Here is a 22,176-nt window from a genome sequence, read left to right as displayed (position 1 = left end):
TAGGGGTAGCACTATCTCGGGAAGTGCTACAACAGCACGGCTGGATTCTAAACATTCCAAAGTCACAGCTGGTCCCTACGACACGCCTGCTGTTCCTAGGGATGGTTCTGGACACAGAACAGAGAAAAGTGTTTCTCCCGGAGGAGAAGGCCAAGGAGCTGTCATCTCTAGTCAGAGGCCTCCTAAAACCAAAACAGGTGTCGGTGCATCACTGCACGCGGATCCTGGGAAAAATGGTAGCTTCCTACAAAGCGATTCCATTCGGCAGGTTTCATGCAAGAACCTTTCAGTGGGACCTGTTGGACAAGTGGTCCGGATCGCATCTTCAGATGCATCGTCTGATAACCCTGTCTCCAAGGACAAGGGTGTCTCTGCTGTGGTGGCTGCAGAGTGCTCATCTTCAAGAGGGCCGCAGATTCGGCATACAGGACTGGGTCCTGGTGACCACGGATGCCAGCCTTCGAGGCTGGGGAGCAGTCACACAGGGAAGAAACTTCCAAGGACTATGGTCAAGTCAGGAGACTTCCCTGCACATAAATATTCTGGAACTAAGGGCCATTTACAATGCCCTAAGTCAGGCAAAACCCCTGCTTCAAAACCAGCCGGTACTGATCCAGTCAGACAACATCACCGCGGTCGCCCATGTAAATAGACAGGGCGGCACGAGAAGCAGGACGGCGATGGCAGAAGCCACAAGGATTCTCCGATGGGCGGAAAATCACGTGTTAGCACTGTCAGCAGTGTTCATTCCGGGAGTGGACAACTGGGAAGCAGACTTCCTCAGCAGGCACGACCTCCACCCGGGAGAGTGGGGACTTCATCCAGAAGTCTTTCAAATGATTGTAAACCAGTGGGAAAAACCACAGGTGGACATGATGGCGTCCCGCCTAAACAAAAAGCTAGAAAAATTTTGCGCCAGGTCAAGAGACCCGCAGGCGATAGCTGTGGACGCTTTGGTAACACCGTGGGTGTACCGATCGGTTTATGTGTTCCCTCCTCTTCCTCTCATACCAAAGGTACTGAGGATAATAAGGAGAAGAGGAGTAAGAACTATACTCATTGTTCCGGATTGGCCAAGAAGAGCGTGGTATCCGGAACTTCAAGAAATGGTGTCAGAGGACCCATGGCCTCTACCGCTCAGACAGGACCTGCTGCAGCAGGGGCCCTGTCTGTTCCAAGACTTACCGCGGCTGCGTTTGATGGCATGGCGGTTGAACACCGGATCCTGAAGGAAAAGGGCATTCCGGAGGAAGTCATTCCTACGCTGATAAAAGCTAGGAAAGAAGTAACCGCGAACCATTATCACCGCATATGGCGAAAATATGTTGCGTGGTGTGAGGCCAGGAAGGCCCCAACGGAAGAATTTCAGCTGGGCCGGTTCCTGCACTTCCTACAGTCAGGGGTGACTATGGGCCTTAAATTGGGTTCCATTAAGGTCCAGATTTCGGCTCTATCGATTTTCTTCCAGAGAGAATTGGCTTCACTACCTGAAGTTCAGACTTTTGTTAAGGGAGTGCTGCATATTCAGCCCCCTTTTGTGCCTCCAGTGGCACCTTGGGATCTCAACGTGGTGTTGGATTTCCTAAAGTCACATTGGTTTGAGCCACTGAAAACCGTGGATTTGAAATATCTCACGTGGAAAGTTGTCATGTTGTTGGCCTTGGCTTCGGCCAGGCGTGTTTCAGAACTGGCGGCTTTGTCATGTAAAAGCCCTTATCTGTTTTTCCATATGGATAGGGCAGAATTGAGGACTCGTCCCCAGTTTCTCCCCAAAGTGGTATCAGCTTTTCATCTGAACCAACCTATCGTGGTGCCTGCGGCTACAAATGACTTGGAGGCTTCCAAGTTGTTGGATGTAGTCAGGGCCCTAAAAATTTATGTTTCCAGGACAGCTGGAGTCATGAAGACTGACTCGCTCTTTATCCTGTATGCGCCCAACAAGTTGGATGCACCTGCTTCAAAGCAGACTATTGCTCGCTGGATCTGTAGTACGATTCTACTTGCACATTCTGCGGCTGGACTGCCGCATCCTAAATCAGTGAAAGCCCATTCCACGAGGAAAGTGGGCTCTTCTTGGGCGGCTGCCCGAGGGGTCTCGGCTCTTCAACTTTGCCGAGTTGCTACTTGGTCAGGGGCAAACAAGTTTGCAAAATTCTACAAATTTGATACCCTGGCTGAGGAGGACCTTGAGTTCTCTCATTCCGTGTCAGTCATCCGCACTCTCCCTCCCGTTTGGGAGCTTTGGTATAATCCCCATGGTCCTTACGGAGTCCCCAGCATCCACTTAGGACGTTAGAGAAAATAAGAATTTACTCACCGGTAATTCTATTTCTCATTGTCCGTAGTGGATGCTGGGCGCCCATCCCAAGTGCGGATTGTCTGCAATACTTGTATATAGTTATTGCTTAACTAAAGGGTTATTGATGAGCTATCTGTTGAGAGGCTCAGTTGTTATCATGCTGTTAACTGGGTATTGTATCACGAGTTATACGGTGTGATTGGTGTGGCTGGTATGAGTCTTACCCGGGATTCAAAATCCTTCCTAATTGTGTCAGCTCTTCCGGGCACCGTATCCTAACTGAGGTCTGGAGGGGGGTCTTAGTGGGAGGAGCCAGTGCACACCAGTAGTCTAAAAGCTTTCTTTATAGTTGTGCCCAGTCTCCTGCGGAGCCGCTAATCCCCATGGTCCTTACGGAGTCACCAGCATCCACTACGGACTATGAGAAATAGAATTACCGGTGAGTAAATTCTTATTTTTACAGTTTTTTAGTCACATTAATTTTATTGTAGGCTTTATTAAAAGTTAAGCTTTATCGTCTATTCAATTTCAATATGAGAGTGTCCCAACACAGAAACAATAAAATATTTTTATCATCAAACCGTCCTTGGGCGCACCACAATTTCACAAATAAATTGTATATTCCGGACCCAGAATGTGTTCTTAGTCTTCTTCCAACATGCAACAAATTTAGAAAAAGAAATACAATAGCGTAACTCCGTTATATCCACCAATTATTTTGTAAAGATATCAATGGGATCCGTACCATGTAATAAGTCTACCCTTTGTAGACAAATGACACATTTAACAAGGAAGGATGGATCTCTTCACAGGATTCACACCTCTTCCGGCACCCATCTCCACAATATTTAATGGTCATACACAGGAAGAAAATAGATATAGCCTGGTGTGGACGTTTTTTGGGGAGCTTGGAAAGGATCCATAGACGGACGTGTAAGGTGCTGGGGACGCCTGGTTTATATTTACAACTGCCTTATATTTGTTCATATATGGTGAGAGTCCATCTACTCCTCTGTTTTTAAATTTTAAAATAAAACAGTATTATACTATACTTGTTTTTATATTTTATGACATCCTTCTAATGCGGAGACGTGTATGAGAACAAGTGGAAATCCTGTGATACGGTGTATCTTCCCCTATTATGCTTCATTTGTCTACAAAGGGTAGACTTCATAAATGGTGAGAGTCCACCCATTTCCCCTGTTTTTTAAGAACTAGATTTTAAACAATATTAGACTATATCTATTTTCTTCCTGTGTATGACCATTAAATATTGTGGAGATGGGTGCCGGAAGAGGTGTGAATCCTGTGAAGAGATCCATCCTTCCTTGTTAAATGTGTCATTTGTCTACAAAGGGTAGACTTATTACATGGTACGGATCCCATTGATATCTTTACAAAATAATTGGTGGATATAACGGAGTTACGCTATTGTATTTCTTTTTCTAAATTTGTTGCATGTTGGAAGAAGACATTCTGGGTCCGGAATATACAATTTATTTGTGAAATTGTGGTGCGCCTAAGGACGGTTTGATGATAAAAATCTTTTATTGTTTCTGCATGTTTGGATGTTAGGTGACATCTTATATATCATTAAATAGTCCAAGTGGGCAGCCTATTAGCGCATGTGGGTATCTTCATCACATAAAAAAGATTGTCCCAACACAGAGTCTTTCTTTTTTCTTGTTTTTGTGTACATGTACTTTCTATTGACTCTGGGAGCACCACCGACAGGATATTAACACATCAGTGTGAATTTTAGTTATTGTCGATTACAGACTAATATTCCCACTGTGGTAGGGTCTGAACTACTTACCTGTTGCGGAACAAACCACCCTTTGTACAATTTGTTACCTCATACTTGCAGAGAAAATGTACAGCTTTGGGGGATATCCAATTATCCCCGTGTTATATGGAGCAGGGGAAGAGGGGGGATGCAGGTCACGGTGCTGTCACGGCTTCCCCGCCGTGAGTCCCAGCGCCGAGTGATGGCTACCGGGTCGCAGCGCTCTTACTGTAGTCCCAGCCTGGCATGAGACACTAACTGCAGGTCGCCGCTGCTTACCGGGTATTTTGTTTCACCTGCCTCAGGCAGGCAAAACCAAATCCGTTTTCAAGCTGTTTCTGGGGAGCTGTTTCTCACGAAAACATGCAGTTTTCGCTGAACCGGTGTGTTTTCTGGATGAAAGCTTTTTTTTTTTCTGGGCGATCCTAATTGGAAAACATGTGAAAAAACATCTGTGATACATCGGAAAAAAGTCAGTTTTTCACTCCCGATGTTTTATCTCCACTAATAGGATACCGCCTTTTGCCTCTTTTACTATGCAGCTGTGTTTAGCCACAAAAACCCAAAAAGTGCCCTGCTGTGAGGATAGCAGTGGAGTACACCATGAGATACTTGGGATCGGTATGTGATACCGCTGCACGGGATGCCGAATGTCAGGATACCGACATCGACATCCCGCGCGCCAGTATGCCAGCAGGGGAGGTTCAATTCTCCCTCTATGGGTGTCGTGGACACCCATAGGGGGGGAATCACATCGCCGGTATTCCTGCGGCGGTATAGTACCCTAGTCGGGATCCCGGCGTCGGTATTGCGACAGCTGGAATTCCGACGTATGGTATGTTTACTGCATACCATTACTGTACTCACATCCTGCAGAAATAAACACGCTATATTTTTAAGTGAGCCGATCACAAGTAAGTGTACTATGTAGAATGTACGTACTCTTTCACTGATTAGCGATTATTGCAGCCCATATCAGCTTTGGCTAATTTACACATTTAACCAAAATAAGCCTTTCCTTATTATTTTTTAGCATATCGTACAGTTATTTACAGTTATTTTCTAATACCGCTAATCTATATATAATTGACCTTGGTCTTGTAACAAGAATTCTAGGTTGTAGATTTAGTAAAGCTTCTAAAAATTAAAAGCATTGCTGTTACTCGTAGCAACCAATCAGGTTTCATCTATTATTTCTCTATTTTATTCTAGAAAATGAAAGACAGAATTTTATTGGGTGCTATGAACAACATTTCTACTTGTCTGTTTTAGAAGCTTTAGTATATCTACCCCTAAGTGTGTTATTAGTTTACTTCTCTTATGCCATGTCAAGTTATTTTTTCATCCCAAAGCCTAATGAATTGGCTTGATGATACTGTATTTAGCAGTGACATGCGGTGAGGGGAGGCAAAGCCTTTCCTGTCATACTAATGTATACCCTAGAGTTTTGACTTTATAAAGTATATGAAAAATACAAAGACTATATTAGACATATCTTCCTTGTATGATTCTAAGAATTTTTATAGTGAAAATTCTGGAGTAAAAAGTCTATGGCAGGTGAGGTGCCTATCTTTTCTGCACATCTCTGATCAAGACTCACCAATTTTCTAGCAGTATATGCTGCTGCACCTGTGTATAATGACCACATGAACCCCTTGGCTCATATATTGTGTGTAAATCTGGCTCTGGTATTAACCAGTGCCTCCTGAGCCATTTACCTCACAGCACGTCCCTGGTATTTAGATAGTGTAAGGCTGTTGGTTAAATAGAAGATGCTAGAAAATAAGCATAATACAGCATCTTCTAGCTCTCTGTAGGATTTGGGAGGAACTTGTTTGGTACCTAGCCTACAACTAACCTGGGCTGTAAGTTTGTTAACATGAGTAGACAAATTTTCATCCATTATTATTATTATAAGTATTGGCTTTGCAGAGAGACTGACATTGATAACTTATGCTGGTTTCTCTTACAGTTAGCCTAACATATTGCACACCAAACACACACATTTTTCTGACTATATTTCTGTTTAATGGACACCTCCACTATTTTGCGTTTCATTTCAGCTGTTACCGACCCCTTACATAGCTAAAGAAACTGAAGAAGTGGTAGAAAAGAAAAAAAGAAAGCAAAAGAAAAAGAAGAAAAGCAGCGGAGTTCCAGAAACTGTAAAGTCCACAAATGAAATTGTTGTTTTTCAAGAACCCCCAAAATTTCAGGTTTGTTTGTCATATAGTAGTAGCATTCTTGTATTGCAATCTAGTTTAAAACCAGAAGAACAGGAGAGAGTTCATAGAGCATTACATCAGCATAATACCAAATAGTGTTCAACACATACCTCCCAACATTTTAAAATGAGAGTTCGGGACCCCCTCCGTGCTTCGAAGGCACGTGTATCTGAAAAAAAGGGGTTTGCATCATGCTGGGGAAGGGGTGCCCAGAACTCCAGCAGCTGCTGAGTTACCCCTGGACTCCACTCTGCACTGAATAATGGGGCTGTCCTGCTAAAATCGGGACAGTTATGAGGTATGACAAAATGCGCATTTAACATAGATTTTGAGCTGTATAACCATTTTCTCTCATCGAAAAGACAATCGTTTTCCACCAGAAGCTGAAAAATCTCTACAACAGATTTACAACATCTTGGTATATTACAGTTTAAGATATTTTTATTTCCATGAAACCAGCATATAATATGTTCACAATTTCAGATAACACATTTGCTTATATGATAAACTCCAGATTCAGTTGGAGGTATCAGTAGTTTTTTTCTTCCAAAGACAGAGCTTTCACAGTTCAGAAGGACAATTCACCACATAAACGGAGGCCCAAACATGTCAAGGGAGGTCAACCAAAACGTTTTGTCAGAGCGACTTCATCAGGGAAGAATCTGTCACATTTTAATAATTTTCCATATCACCATATTATTTAATATTGCGGTTTGTCCAGAAAGTTTTATATTTTCATTTATGTGGTCCAAGTGGGCATGTAACATTTTTCCCCCTATGGCAGCAGTCACTAAGTGATTTATCCCCTCCACTTGCTAAAGCTAGACAGGAAAGAAACATGCATTAGATGTGTTTAAGGCCATCTGCTTTCTTCCTACAGGGCCATCTTTCCTGTCTATTTGAGACAGGTAGCTCTTGTCTAGCATGCTTTGCAGTGGATTTTCTGTCAGGAGACGTGACTGGTAGATGGTTGTCCCACTATGAACAAGCAAACAGAGTATAGTCCTAAATAAGGTAGATCATATAGAGAGAGATGCTATCCTGTAGTGGCTAGGACCCTTAGGATAGGTAATCTGGAATGATACATTCAGGAATGGGTTGTCCATTCCCTGCTCTAATATAGAGTGCTCTAGATTTTCTGTGTGAGTCCTTGTTTGACTTCATTTTTGTATCAGCTATGTCTCTGGCTGTATCCACAAGGAGAACATTATGGCATTTACCTTGCACTGCAGATTTTCAATGTACAGTAAATTATGTTTTTTCTACAGCCCCTTATACCCAGTTCAGGGAAGCCATGTCTTACATGCCTGAGTTATAGAAGGCAGAGCTAAATAGGTTATATGAGATAGAAATCCCATTTCTGTGGAGAATAGGAGTGAGCTCCAGAGACAAGTCACAATGCGATAAGAGCCGAGAGAGCATCTTCTCGGCCAGTAGGAGTCAAGTTGATTCTTTGACTTAGTTTGACCCAAACCACAAAGGACCTATGTGTTTGGCAAAGTCTCAGGAATGCTTATACTCAGGGATTTATAATCGTTCTGATCAAGGACACATTTTTAGTTTCTCAGACCTCATATTGGAGGAAAGAGAACCCTGTTGGGTAGCATAGGAGATCTAATAAATACAAGGTATCATAATTAGAAAAGAGGACAGGAATTTATAGTTGCTTCTGGTGAAAAAAGCACCATAGTCTGTGAGATGAACCTGGATTTCAAATATGTCAAAGCTGAAAGTTTTGGATACAAGATTTTTTTGGCTGTTATACAGCCAGTAGACTTCCTTACCTCCGTAGGGTGGTATCCAGTTAGCTGCGGTTAATTGACTCTCCCGTGGTTAAGGAAGTCTAAAAGCACATCACAGATGGATTGGTTATGGAGATAATATCCATTTCTACATACGACCCCACAGAGAATGGGTAAAAATGACAACTGGAGGTGTATATATTCTTTGTATGTATTTACTGGGAATGTTTTAATCAACAATTGATGTACTTCTTTGGGCAAAGAGACTTAAGGTGCGTACACACTGGGTGATATATTGGCCGTTCTATTGAATGGCCGATATATCGCAGGTACTCTGGCCAGTGTGTATGAGGGATATGAGGGAGCGGAAGTTGAAAGGGTAAATTTGAGAAGCAAGGGTGTCTCAGAAAGTTTCCTTAATAGTTCCAGAAGCCAGGATGTCCTCCATCTCTGTATAGCGTAAAATGATTAAAACATTTTCTATAAGATCCTAGGCTAACACAGAAGCTATGAAATTAATATTTTTACAGGATGGGCTAGCAGTGACGTGCAGTGAGGTCTTTGGCTGGGGAGGCACATATATATCTCCATCTGCCCCCTCTCTCACTTGAGATGTGTGTTAAAGCCAGAGTGTAGGTGCCGCTCAGGGCCGTGCAAGGGTGTTCGGTACGCCCTCCATTCCCTTAACTCATAAAGGGACAGCGTGCATCACAAAAGAGGGGTGTGGTCTCCCAAGGAAGGGGCGTGGACACAATAGCACCTGAGAACAGTACCTCCAATTCAAATTACGCCACACTGTAGCGCAATCTTATTCACATTACACTGTATGCAGGCAGGAACGCTGAGGGGGAGATATAGGGAGAGTGAGGGCAGGGACGCTGACGGGGAGGGTGAGGGCAGGGACGCTGAGGGGGAAATACAGGGAGGGTGAGGGCAGGGACGCTTAGGGGGAGATACAGGGAGGGTGAGGGCAGGGACGCTGACGGTGAGGGCAGGGACGCTTAGGGGGAGATACAGGGAGAGTGAGGGCAGGGACGCTGAGGAGGAGATACAGGGAGAGTGAGGGCAGGGACGCTGACGGGGAGGGTGAGGGCAGGGACGCTGAGGGGGAAATACAGGGAGGGTGAGGGCAGGGACGCTTAGGGGGAGATACAGGGAGGGTGAGGGCAGGGACGCTGACGGGGAGGGTGAGGGCAGGGACGCTTAGGGGGAGATACAGGGAGAGTGAGGGCAGGGACGCTGAGGGGGAGATACAGGGAGGGTGAGGGCAGGGATGCTCAGGGGGAGATACAGGGAGGGTGAGGGCAGGGACGCTTAGGGGGAGATACAGGGAGGGTGAGGGCAGGGACGCTGAGGGGGGAGATACTGGGAGGGTGAGGGCAGGGATGCTGATGGGGAGTTAGAGGGCAAGTGAGGGTAGGGATGCTGAGAGGGAGTTACAGGGAGGGTGCGGGCATGGACGCTACTGGGGTGTTATAGGGAGAGTAAGTGCATGGGTGTTAGAGGAAGGGTGAGGGTAGGGACGCTGAAAAGGAGTTAGAGGGATCATGAGGGGCGAGTTACAGGGAGGGTAAGGGCAGTAGAACTGAAGAGGGAGTTACAGGGAGGGTGAGGACAGGGGCCTAAAAAATTGATTAGAATAAACAAATGCTCTAAATCCCCCCAACCGTCACTTACCAGATATGTGCAGCGCCTCCTCACTTCTTCAGTCTGTCACACGTGGGTCTCTATCAGTGATTGTGCGGGACAGGACTCGGAGCTGATAGTGTGGTTTCCGCTCACCACCGGCAAAGCTCTTGACTGTGGGCTGGGTCTGGATCCCATCTTTATGTGCCTGGGGGGGTACATGGCACACACTTTGGTTAGAGGGGGGGTACACGGTACACACTTTAGCTAGAGCGGGGGACACTGCACACACTTTAGCTAGGAGGGGGAGGGGGGGACATGGCACACACTTTAGTTAGAGGGGGGACACGGCACACACTTTAGTTAGGAGGGGGTGGGGTGACATGGCACACACTTTAGTTAGTAGGGGGAGGGGGGGACACGGCACACACTTTAGTTAGAGGGGGACACACGACACACACTTTAGTTAGGAGGGGGGACATGACACATACTTTAGTTAGTAGGGGGAGGGGGGGGACACGGCACACACTTTAGTTAGGAGGGGGTGGGGGGACATGACACACACTTTTTAGTTAGTAGGGGGAGGGGGGGGACACGGCACACACTTTAGTTAGAGGGGGACGACGACACACACTTTAGTTAGGAGGGGGGGGGTATGGCGCACACTTTAGTTAGGAGGCAGTGACGTGCGGTGAGGTCTTTGGCTGGGGAGGCACATATATATCTCCATCTGCCCCCTCTCTCACTTGAGATGTGTGTTAAAGCCAGAGTGTAGGTGCCGCTCAGGGCCGGTGCAAGGGTGTTCGGCGCCCTCCCTCCCTTAACTCATAAAGGGACAGCGTGCATCACAAAAGAGGGGTGTGGTCTCCCAAGGAAGGGGCGTGGGCACAATAGCACCTGAGAACAGTACCTCCAATTCAAATTACGCCACACTGTAGCGCAATCTTATTCACATTACACTGTATGCAGGCAGGAACGCTGAGGGGGAGATATAGGGAGAGTGAGGGCAGGGACGCTGACGGGGAGGGTGAGGGCAGGGACGCTGAGGTGGAAATATAGGGAGGGTGAGGGCAGGGACGCTTAGGGGGAGATACAGGGAGGGTGAGGGCAGGGACGCTGACGGGGAGGGTGAGGGCAGGGACGCTTAGGGGGAGATACAGGGAGAGTGAGGGCAGGGACGCTGAGGAGGAGATACAGGGAGAGTGAGGGCAGGGACGCTGACGGGGAGGGTGAGGGCAGGGACGCTGAGGGGGAAATACAGGGAGGGTGAGGGCAGGGACGCTTAGGGGGAGATACAGGGAGGGTGAGGGCAGGGACGCTGACGGGGAGGGTGAGGGCAGGGACGCTTAGGGGGAGATACAGGGAGAGTGAGGGCAGGGACGCTGAGGGGGAGATATAGGGAGAGTGAGGGCAGGGACGCTGACGGGGAGGGTGAGGGCAGGGACGCTGAGGAGGAGATATAGGGAGAGTGAGGGCAGGGACGCTGAGGGGGAGGGGGAGGGCAGGGACGCTGAGGGGGAAATACAGGGAGGGTGAGGGCAGGGACGCTTAGGGGGAGATACAGGGATGGTGAGGGCAGGGACGCTGACGGGGAGGGTGAGGGCAGGGACGCTTAGGGGGAGATACAGGGAGAGTGAGGGCAGGGACGCTGAGGGGGAGATACAGGGAGGATGAGGGCAGGGATGCTGAGGGGGAGATACAGGGAGGGTGAGGGCAGGGACGCTTAGGGGGAGATACAGGGAGGGTGAGGGCAGGGACGCTGAGGGGGGAGATACTGGGAGGGTGAGGGCAGGGATGCTGACGGGGAGTTAGAGGGCAAGTGAGGGTAGGGATGCTGAGAGGGAGTTACAGGGAGGGTGCGGGCATGGACGCTACTGGGGTGTTATAGGGAGAGTAAGTGCATGGGATTTAGAGGAAGGGTGAGGGTAGGGACGCTGACAAGGAGTTAGAGGGATCATGAGGGGCGAGTTACAGGGAGGGTAAGGGCAGTAGAACTGAAGAGGGAGTTACAGGGAGGGTGAGGACAGGGGCCTAAAAAATTGATTAGAATAAACAAATGCTCTAAATCCCCCCAACCGTCACTTACCAGATATGTGCAGCGCCTCCTCACTTCTTCAGTCTGTCACACGTGGGTCTCTATCAGTGATTGTGCGGGACAGGACTCGGAGCTGATAGTGTGGTTTCCGCTCACCACCGGCAAAGCTCTTGACTGTGGGCTGGGTCTGGATCCCATCTTTATGTGCCTGGGGGGGTACATGGCACACACTTTGGTTAGAGGGGGGGTACACGGCACACACTTTAGCTAGAGCGGGGGACACGGCACACACTTTAGCTAGGAGGGGGAGGGGGGGACATGGCACACACTTTAGTTAGAGGGGGGACACGGCACACACTTTAGTTAGGAGGGGGTGGGGGGACATGACACACACTTTAGTTAGTAGGGGGAGGGGGGGGACACGGCACACACTTTAGTTAGGAGGGGGGGGTATGGCACACACTTTAGTTAGGAGGGGGGGGTATGGCACACACTTTAGTTAGGGGGAGGGGGGACACGGCGCACACTTTATTTAGAGGGGGGGACACAGCACACACTTTAGTTAGGAGGGGGAGGGGGGACACAGCACACACTTTAGTTAGAGGGGGGGACACGGGACACACTTTAGTTAGGAGGGGGGACATGGCACACACTTTAGTTAGGAGGGGGAGGGGGGGGACATGGCAAACACTTTAGTTAGGGGGGGACATGACATACACTTTAGTTAGGAGGAGGAGAGAGACATGGCACATACTTTAGTTAGTAGGGGGAGGGGGGGACACAGTAGACAGATCTGCCGTTCCGCTCTCCCCCCTCCACCCTGTACCGCTGCTGGTGCGCCCCATGTCTTTCCGCTCTCCCCCCCCTCCTGCTGCACTGTGTCTTCCGCTCTGCCTGCCTGTGTGTGACAGGCGTCGGCCCGGCAGCGGCAGCAAGGACAGTGCTCTGCCGTGAGTAAGGAGGCAGGGAGGGGGGAGCCGCTCTAGTCAGCGCCGCATCTCGGCGTCCCGGCGCCGCCGCAGCAATACCTGACGGGTCTCGTCGCTTCTCCTGCCCGCGTCTATGTGATTGGACCAGCGGATCCAGCACTGGATCCGCTGTCCAATCACCGGTGCCTCGCTAGCAGGGGCGTGCTTTCCCTGCCAGCGAGGCACTTGTATAAGTGCCGCATTCCCCTTCTTTTTGAATGGGCTTTTACAGCCCAGCGCAAGGCCCCGCCCCCCGCTTTGTCCCCGTTTCCACTGGCTACGGGAGGCACTAGCTATTAGTGCCTCCCAAACTAATTACATGGACTACAATGATTATAATAATATAAAGTGGATACATATGACACAGAATGTGTCATATGTATCTGCTTTGTATTATTTTAATCATTAATGACAGGGGAGGCACTGCCTCCCCTGACTGCACGTCCCTGTGGGCTAGAGAAGCACTAGGTAAAAAAATTCCCTTAAAGTTCAGACACCAAGATTTCGACTTCTCTGCAGTGATGGAACCAGGTGCTGCAGTGTGACATTATACTGCAGCAACTGACTCCTGTCACTGAGAAGGAGCTGGCATTGCAGGCACTAGTCTTCATGGGCAGCCCAGCTTCTGGGTACACCCCCAGAGCGAGGTTATCAGGGTCTTTCTGCAAGACTGCACCCCTTTCCGGATGCTGTGCAAAGTGGGTACTATAGACTGCATTGGGCGTCACCGACCCCAGGTCCTCCTCTGCCGCAGATGAAACCCTTAGTAAGTCTTGGGATGCAGCAGTTCTTACTGAATGTGGCCCCTGTATTTCATATTAAACCAAAGATGGTGATTCCTTCTTTATTTCCACCCCCTCCCCCCCCAATCCCTTGTTTAATTTTTCAGCAGATACTCATAATGAATAAACCACAAGTATGGATATCATAGCAAGATGGCTAAGGGATTTAATTGGAAGTGCATCTTAAGTGAAGGGGAAACAGCTACATAGTATTTAGAAGGCCATTTCTCTTCTAGGGCCATAACTTCCTCATGCATTTTTTCTTCTTCAGGGTCAATGGTCTCCACAGGATTAATATTGGGGTATGAGCTGGTGGAGACCAAGACTGGCACTGAACAATAAATCTTTGTGAGACTTCCAAGATGCAGTGGGCTCCTCTACCTTCATACCTCGCCCCCATGCTCAAGCACTTAAATTTTTTTCGGTGTCAGGTTGGAGCTGGTCACACTGAACAAGGGCTGCACACTGCAGCCCAAGCTTTTATTTCTCTAACGTCCTAGTGGATGCTGGGGACTCCGTAAGGACCATGGGGAATAGACGGGCTCCGCAGGAGACAGGGCACTTTAAGAAAGAATTAGGAATACTGGTGTGCACTGGCTCCTCCCTCTATGTCCCTCTTCCAGACCTCAGTTAGAATCTGTGCCCGGACAGAGCTGGGAGCACTTTAGTGAGCTCTCCTGAGCTTGCTAATAAGAAAGTATTTTGTTAGGATTTTTTATTTTCAGAGAGATCTGCTGGCAACAGACTCTCTGCTACGTGGGACTGAGGGGAGAGAAGCAGACCTACTAACTGCGGATAGGTCATGCTTCTTAGGCTACTGGACACCATTAGCTCCAGAGGGATCGAACACAGGAACGCACACTTGGTCGTCCGATCCCGGAGCCGCGCCGCCGTCCCCCTCGCAGAGCCAGAAGACAGAAGCCGGCGGGAGAAGCAAGAAGACTTCAAAATCGGCGGCAGAAGACTCCTGTCTTCATATGAGGTAGCACACAGCACTGCAGCTGTGCGCCATTGCTCCCACATTAAACCCGCACACTCCGGTCACTGTAGGGTGCAGGGCGCAGGGGGGGGCGCCCTGGGCAGCAATTGAGTACCTATTGGCATAAAAGAGCATATATACAGTTGGGCACTGTATATATGCATGAGCCCCCGCCATTATTTTGCACAAAATAGCGGGACAGAAGCCTGCCGCTGAGGGGGCGGGGCTTCTTACTCAGCACTCACCAGCGCCATTTTCTCTCCACAGCTCCGCTGAGAGGAAGCTCCCCAGGCTCTCCCCTGCAGAATCACTGTAGAAAGAGGGTAAAAAGAGAGAGGGGGGGCACATAAATTTAGCGCAAAATCACTAATACAGCAGCTACTGGGTAAACACTAAGTTACTGTGTAATTCCTGGGTTATATAGTGCTGGGGTGTGTGCTGGCATACTCTCTCTCTGTCTCTCCAAAAGGCCTTGTGGGGGTTCTGTCCTCAAATAGAGCATCCCCTGTGTGTGTGGTGTGTCGGTACGCTTGTGTCGACATGTTTGACGAGGAAGGCTATGTGGAAGCAGAGCAGGTGCAGATGAATGTGGTGTCTCCGCCGACGGCGCCGACACCTGATTGGATGGATATGTGGAAGGTGTTAAATGATAATGTAAACTCCTTGCATAAAAGGTTGGATAAAGCTGAAGCCTTGGGACAGTCAGGGTCTCAACCCTTGCCTGATCCTACAGCGCAGAGGCCGTCAGGGTCTCAGAAGCGCCCACTATCCCAGATTGTTGACACAGATATCGACACGGATTCTGACTCCAGTGTCGATGGCGATGATGCAAAGTTGCAGCCTAAAATGGCTAAACCATCCGCTACATGATTATAGCAATGAAGGATGTGTTGCACATCTCAGAGGAAAACCCTGTCCCTGACAAGAGGGTTTATATGTTTGGGGAAAAAAGGCAAGAAGTGACTTTTCCCCCTTCACATGAGTTAAATGAGTTATGTGAAAAAGCTTGGGATTCTCCTGATAGGAAAGTGCAGATTTCCAAACGGTTACTTATGGCGAATCCTTTCCCGCCAACGGACAGGTTACGCTGGGAATCCTCCCCTAGGGTAGATAAAGCTTTGACACGCTTATCTAAGAAGGTGGCCCTGCCGTCACAGGATACGGCCACCCTAAAAGATCCTGCGGATAGAAAGCAGGAAGGTATCCTGAAGTCCGTTTATACACGTTCAGGTACCCTACTGAGGCCGGCAATTGCGTCGGCCTGGATGTGTAGTGCTGTAGCAGCATGGACAGATACTCTGTCTGAGGAACTTGATACCTTGGACAAGGATACTATATTACTGACCATGGGGCATATAAAAGACGCTGTCCTATATATGAGGGATGCCCAGAGAGACATTTGCCTACTGGGCTCTAGAATAAATGCAATGTCAATTTCTGCCAGATGGGTCCTGTGGACTCGGCAATGGACAGGTGATGCCGACTCAAAAAAGCACATGGAGGTTTTACCTTATAAGGGTATGGAATTGTTTGGGGACAGTCTCTCGGACCTAGTTTCCACAGCTACGGCTGGGAAGTCAAATTTTTTGCCATATATTCCCTCACAACCTAAGAAAGCACCATATTACCAAATGCAGTCCTTTCGATCACAAAGAGGCAAGAAAGTCCGAGGTGCGTCTTTTCTTGCCACAGGCAGAGGTAGAGGAAAGAAGCTGCACAATACAGCTAGTTCCCAGGAACAGAAGTCCTCCCCGGCTTCCACTAAATCCACCGCATGACGCTGGGGCTCCACAGGTGGAGCCAGGAGCGGTGGGGGCGCGTCTCCGAAATTTCAGCCACCAGTGGGTTCGCTCACAGGTGGATCCCTGGGCTATACAGATTGTGTCTCAGGGATACAAGCTGGAATTCGAAGTGATGTTCCCTCACCGTTACCTCAAATCGGACCTGCCAGCTTCCCCCATAGAAAGGGAAGTAGTGTTAGCGGCAATTCACAAATTATATCTCCAGCAGGTGGTGGTACAGGTTCCCCTCCCTCAACAGGGAAGGGGTTACTATTCCACAATGTTTGTGGTTCCGAAACCGGACGGTTCGGTCAGACCCATATTGAATTTAAAATCCCTGAACATTTACCTGAAAAGGTTCAAGTTCAAGATGGAATCGCTCAGGGCGGTCATTGCGAGCCTGGAAGAGGGGGATTTTATGGTGTCTCTGGAAATAAAGGATGCTTACCTGCATGTCCCCATTTATCCACCTCATCAGGAGTACCTCAGATTTGTGGTACAGGACTGTCATTACCAATTCCAGACGTTGCCGTTTGGTCTGTCCACGGCACCGAGAATATTTACCAAGGTAATGGCAGAAATGATGGTGCTTCTGCGAAAGCAAGGAGTTACAATTATCCCATACTTGGACGATCTCCTCATAAAGGCGAGGTCCAGAGAGCAGTTGCTGATCAGCGTAGCACACTCTCGGGAGGTGTTACAACAGCACGGCTGGATTCTGAATATTCCAAAGTCGCAGCTGATTCCTACGACGAGACTGCCCTTCCTGGGCATGATTCTGGACACAGACCAGAAGAAGGTGTTTCTCCCGGAGGAGAAGGCCCAGGAGCTCGTGACTCTGGTCAGAGACCTCTTAAAACCAAAACAGGTGTCGGTGCATCAATGCACGCGAGTCCTGGGAAAGATGGTGGCGTCATACGAAGCCATTCCCTTCGGAAGGTTCCATGCGAGGACCTTTCAGTGGGATCTGTTGGACAAGTGGTCCGGATCGCATCTTAAGATGCATCGGCTGATCACCCTATCACCCAGGGCCAGGGTGTCTCTTCTGTGGTGGCTGCAGAGTGCTCACCTTCTCGAGGGCCGCAGGTTCGGCATACAGGACTGGGTCCTGGTGACCACGGATGCAAGCCACCGAGGGTGGGGGGCAATCACTCAGGGAAGAAACTTCCAGGGGCTGTGGTCAAGTCAGGAGACTTGTCTGCACATCAATATCCTGGAACTAAGGGCCATATACAACGCCCTGAGTCAAGTGGAGCCGCTGCTTCGCAACCAACCGGTGCTGATTCAGTCAGACAACATCACCGCAGTGGCTCATGTAAACCGCCAGGGCGGCACAAGAAGCAGGGTGGCGATGGCAGAAGCCACCAGAATTCTTCGCTGGGCGGAGAATCACGTGCAAGCACTGCCAGCAGTGTTCATTCCGGGAGTGGACAACTGGGAAGCAGACTTCCTCAGCAGGCACGACCCGGGAGAGTGGGGACTTCATCAAGAAGTCTTCACACAGATTACAAATCGATGGGAACTGCCACAGGTGGACATGATGGCATCCCGCCTCAACAAAAGCTACAAAGGTATTGCGCCAGGTCAAGAGACCCTCAGGCGATAGCTGTGGACGCACTAGTGACACCGTGGGTGTTCCAGTCGGTTTATGTTTCCTCCTCTTCCTCTCATACCCAAGGTGCTGAGAATCGTAAGAAAAAGAGGAGTGAGAACAATACTCATTGTTCCGGATTGGCCAAGAAGGACTTGGTATCCGGAACTGCAAGAAATGCTCACAGAGGACCCATGGCCTCTGCCTCTCAGACAGGATCTGTTGCAACAGGGGCCCTGTCTGTTCCAAGACTTACCGCGGCTGCGTTTGACGGCATGGCGGTTGAACGCCGGATCCTAGCGGAGAAAGGCATTCCGAATGAGGTTATGCCTACGCTGATAAAGGCTAGGAAGGACGTGACAGCAAGACATTATCACCGTATATGGCGAAAATATGTTGCTTGGTGTGAGGCCAGGAAGGCCCCTACAGAGGAATTCCATCTGGGCCGTTTCCTTCACTTTCTACAGTCGGGAGTGACTATGGGCTTAAAATTAGGGTCCATTAAGGTCCAGATTTCGGCCCTATCCATTTTCTTTCAAAAGGAACTGGCTTCTCTTCCTGAAGTTCAGACGTTTGTAAAGGGAGTGCTGCATATTCAACCCCCTTTTGTGCCACCAGTGGCACCTTGGGTTCTTAACGTGGTGTTGAGTTTCCTGAAATCTCACTGGTTTGAGCCACTTAAGACCGTGGACTTAAAATATCTCACGTGGAAAGTGGTCATGCTATTGGCCTTAGCTTCGGCTAGGCGTGTGTCAGAATTGGCGGCTTTATCATGTAAAAGCCCCTATCTGGTTTTCCATATGGACAGGGCAGAATTACGGACTCGTCCGCAATTTCTGCCGAAGGTGGTATCATCTTTTCATTTGAACCAACCTATTGTGGTGCCTGTGGCTACTCGTGACTTGGAGGATTCCAAGTTACTAGATGTAGTCAGGGCTTTGAAGATTTATGTAGCCAGAACGGCTGGAGTCAGGAAAACTGACTCGCTGTTTATCCTGTATGCATCCAACAAGCTGGGTGCTCCTGCTTCTAAGCAAACTATTGCTCGCTGGATCTGTAACACGATTCAGCAGGCTCATTCTGCGGCTGGATTGCCGCATCCAAAATCAGTAAAAGCCCATTCCACAAGGAAGGTGGGCTCTTCTTGGGCGGCTGCCCGAGGGGTCTCGGCATTACAGCTTTGCCGAGCTGCAACTTGGTCAGGGGCAAACACGTTTGCTATATTCTACAAAATTGATACCCTGGCTGAGGAGGACCTTGTGTTTGCTCATTCGGTGCTGCAGAGTCATCCGCACTCTCCCGCCCGTTTGGGAGCTTTGGTATAATCCCCATGGTCCTTACGGAGTCCCCAGCATCCACTAGGACGTTCGAGAAAATAAGATTTTACTCACCGGTAAATCTATTTCTCGTAGTCCGTAGTGGATGCTGGGCACCCGTCCTAAGTGCGGACTTCTTCTGCAATACTTGTATATAGTTATTGCTTAAATAAGGGTTATGTTATGTTTGCATCAGGTTGTCTGATGCTCTGTTGTTGTTCATACTGTTAACTGGGTAAGTTTATCACGAGTTATACGGTGTGATTGGTGTGGCTGGTATGAGTCTTACCCTGGATTCCAAAATCCTTTCCTTGTACTGTCAGCTCTTCCGGGCACAGTTTCCTTAACTGAGGTCTGGAGGAGGGACATAGAGGGAGGAGCCAGTGCACACCAGTATTCCTAATTCTTTCTTAAAGTGCCCTGTCTCTTGCGGAGCCCGTCTATTCCCCATGGTCCTTACGGAGTCCCCAGCATCCACTACGGACTACGAGAAATAGATTTACCGGTGAGTAAAATCTTATTTTTTATTCTTATTTTTTCATTTTTAATGTTTTTACTGAGCAATCAGCGTCTGCCAGTCCAACAGGAAGCCAGTGCTGATGCTCCTACACCCCCACCGGGCCGCGACGCCTCAACTGGGTGTGTGATTTTGGCGGGACCCCTGACACAACCTTCACTAGCAGAGTCGCAGGGGCTCCCTGGACTGCAACAGGATCACTGGGGGACAGGTAATGCGAATTGCACAGTCCGTTTACCGCTGACCTGGGGAGAGAGTCAGTGGCGCTGAGGTGCTCCCAGACCATTAAGTGTTCTTGCGCCCGCACTAAACCACCAGGGCTGTAGTGAACACTGGTGCTGGGGACACAGACAGGCCAGGAGAAACGGTGGTGACATTCAGCAAAGGAGAGGTCAGCGCTTCCCCAGCGACCCTAGCCCAGGGCGCCATTCCACAGCGGTTTTCCCATCCTGGGCTGCTACTTCCTCATCCTCCTCTACAGAGTGATGCTGGGCAGCCATCATTAGAGCTCTACAGGTCTCCAGGAGCGGTGGGCAGAATCCCCCTATATACCACATAGCAGGTTATACAAGCGCTGCATCCTACTAAGCCTCTTCTACAGAGCAAAGTAGTTGATATCAGTGCCCATTGCAGTTAAATTGCTTATTCTGCATTGTATGTGACTTAAGTTAGTACTGCTGCATTCTTTCAATCTCTCTCTGTCTGATATTGCTGTCTCTATTTCTATCTAACTAACCCTTGACAACTGGTGTGTTTTTGGCTACATTTGCCACACAGTACTGTATATTGTAATTGGTGTGTGCACTTAGTCACATACTATCCCTGTTATACGTTGCACATTGCCATATTTGTGTGTGTGCACAGTAATTCTGCTATGTCTAACAAAGCTAAGACCAAGCAGTCAGGGGTTTCTAAAATGGTAGCGTGTAAGACCTGTAACACGGAGGTATTACCTCAGGAATTGTCACAGGATGGTCGGTGCATAACCTGTATAGTGCCTACCAGCACCTCAGTCCCCTAGCACTTGTACAAGAACCCTCATGGGCATCTTTTACTACATTGCTAACTAAGATTGCTGACCATATTGCTACCCCACCTGTGGCTTCCACTTTGGGAATACAGCAGTCCGTGTCTCCCCCTATGGTTATACCACAACCACTGCAGCCCTCACTGGCTCCCTCTATGGGATTCCCACATTCATTTCAGCCTGTTTATCAGGCTTTGGCAGCCCCACCCGTCCCTACCACATGGTTGGACTCTTTCTCTAGCTCTATTCAGAGCTTTGCTGCTTCCTCGGCTGCTTTTGAAAACATGATACAGGGGGTCAAAGTACACTGCCTGCACCTTCTAATTGTAAATGGCCTGTGCCTTCCTCACAGTCTACCCTCTCTCTGATTCAGAAGAATCAATGATTACTGCCGAGCTGGCTGAGGTTTCAGACGCAGAATCTCCCTCAGGGGATGAGGAGGCCCCACCTACATTTCATGTGGCTGCATTAATTAGGGCGGTAAAATTCTCACTTCAGCTAGAAGATGCTAACCCAGCCCCTACTACTAAAGATCCTCTACGCAAAAGGTAGAAGGTAGTTTTAGCAGAGTTTCCACACTCAGCGGGTAATTCAGACTTTATCGTAGCAGCAAATTTGTTAGCAGTTGGGCAAAACCGTGCGCACTACAGGGGGAGGGGGGCAGATATAGAGTAGATTTGGGTGGGGTGTGTTCAAACTGAAATCTTAATTGCAGTGTAAAAATAAAGCAGGCAGTATTTACTCTGCACAGAAACAAAATAACCCACCCAGATCTAACTCTTTCTGTAAATGTTATATCTGCCACACCTGCAGTGCGCATGGTTTTGGCCAACTGCTAACAAATTTGCTGCTACGATCGGGTTTGAATTACCCCCTCAGACCACTTCTCAGAAGCTATTGTATGAGCGAGGCATGGAAAACTCCCACTAAGAAATTTACAGTCCCTAAGATGTTTAACTCCTTTTATCCGCTGCCATCAGCAGATTGTACAAAGTGGGAGATTCCACCTATGGTGGATGCTCATGTAACACATTTAATTAAAAGTTCAATACTCCCTATCCCTACTGCATCTTCCCTTAGGGATCTGCCGGATAGGCAGTTAGATATGTGTCTCAAGTCAATGTACCCCCTCACAGGAGCAACGGCTAGACCGGCTACTGCTACAGCCTGGGTGGCTAAGGCCATAGAGACTTTCGCGGACAACCTTGAGCAAAGTTTCACCTCTGATCCTACCAAGGACCAATTGTCTCTACTCAGTAATATAAGAGACGCAGCCTATTACATTGGAGAGGCAGCTTTGGACACAGGGGGTCATTCCGACCCGATTGCTCGCTGCAGTTTGTCGCGGCACCGGCGCATGGCAGCCATCGTTACCTAGCGATCGCCTCTGAAACAGAGGCGGTCGCTGGGCGGGAGGGGGCTGGCCGTTTAGGGGGAGCGGTCCGGCCAATGCATGCGTGGGGAGGCGGGCCGCGGCAGCTGCGTGACGTCACACGCAGCCG

General features: G+C 48.9%; 1 protein-coding gene across 1 annotated transcript in view; it reads left to right on the top strand.

The window, feature by feature from the left end:
- SECISBP2 (SECIS binding protein 2) overlaps positions 1 to 22,176 on the top strand; it is a 179,113-nt gene that overhangs the window by 36,816 nt on the left and 120,121 nt on the right. Inside the window, exon 3 of the mRNA XM_063948674.1 lies at positions 6,149 to 6,301. Within this exon, the coding sequence (XP_063804744.1) occupies positions 6,149 to 6,301 (153 nt within the window). The remainder of the gene's footprint in view (positions 1 to 6,148; positions 6,302 to 22,176) is intronic.

Source organism: Pseudophryne corroboree, chromosome 1 (genome assembly GCF_028390025.1).
Source record: "Pseudophryne corroboree isolate aPseCor3 chromosome 1, aPseCor3.hap2, whole genome shotgun sequence".
Taxonomy (NCBI): Eukaryota; Metazoa; Chordata; class Amphibia; order Anura; family Myobatrachidae; genus Pseudophryne; species Pseudophryne corroboree.
The sequence above is the reverse complement of the archived record's forward strand: the minus strand, read 5'-3'. Positions and strand labels throughout refer to the sequence as shown.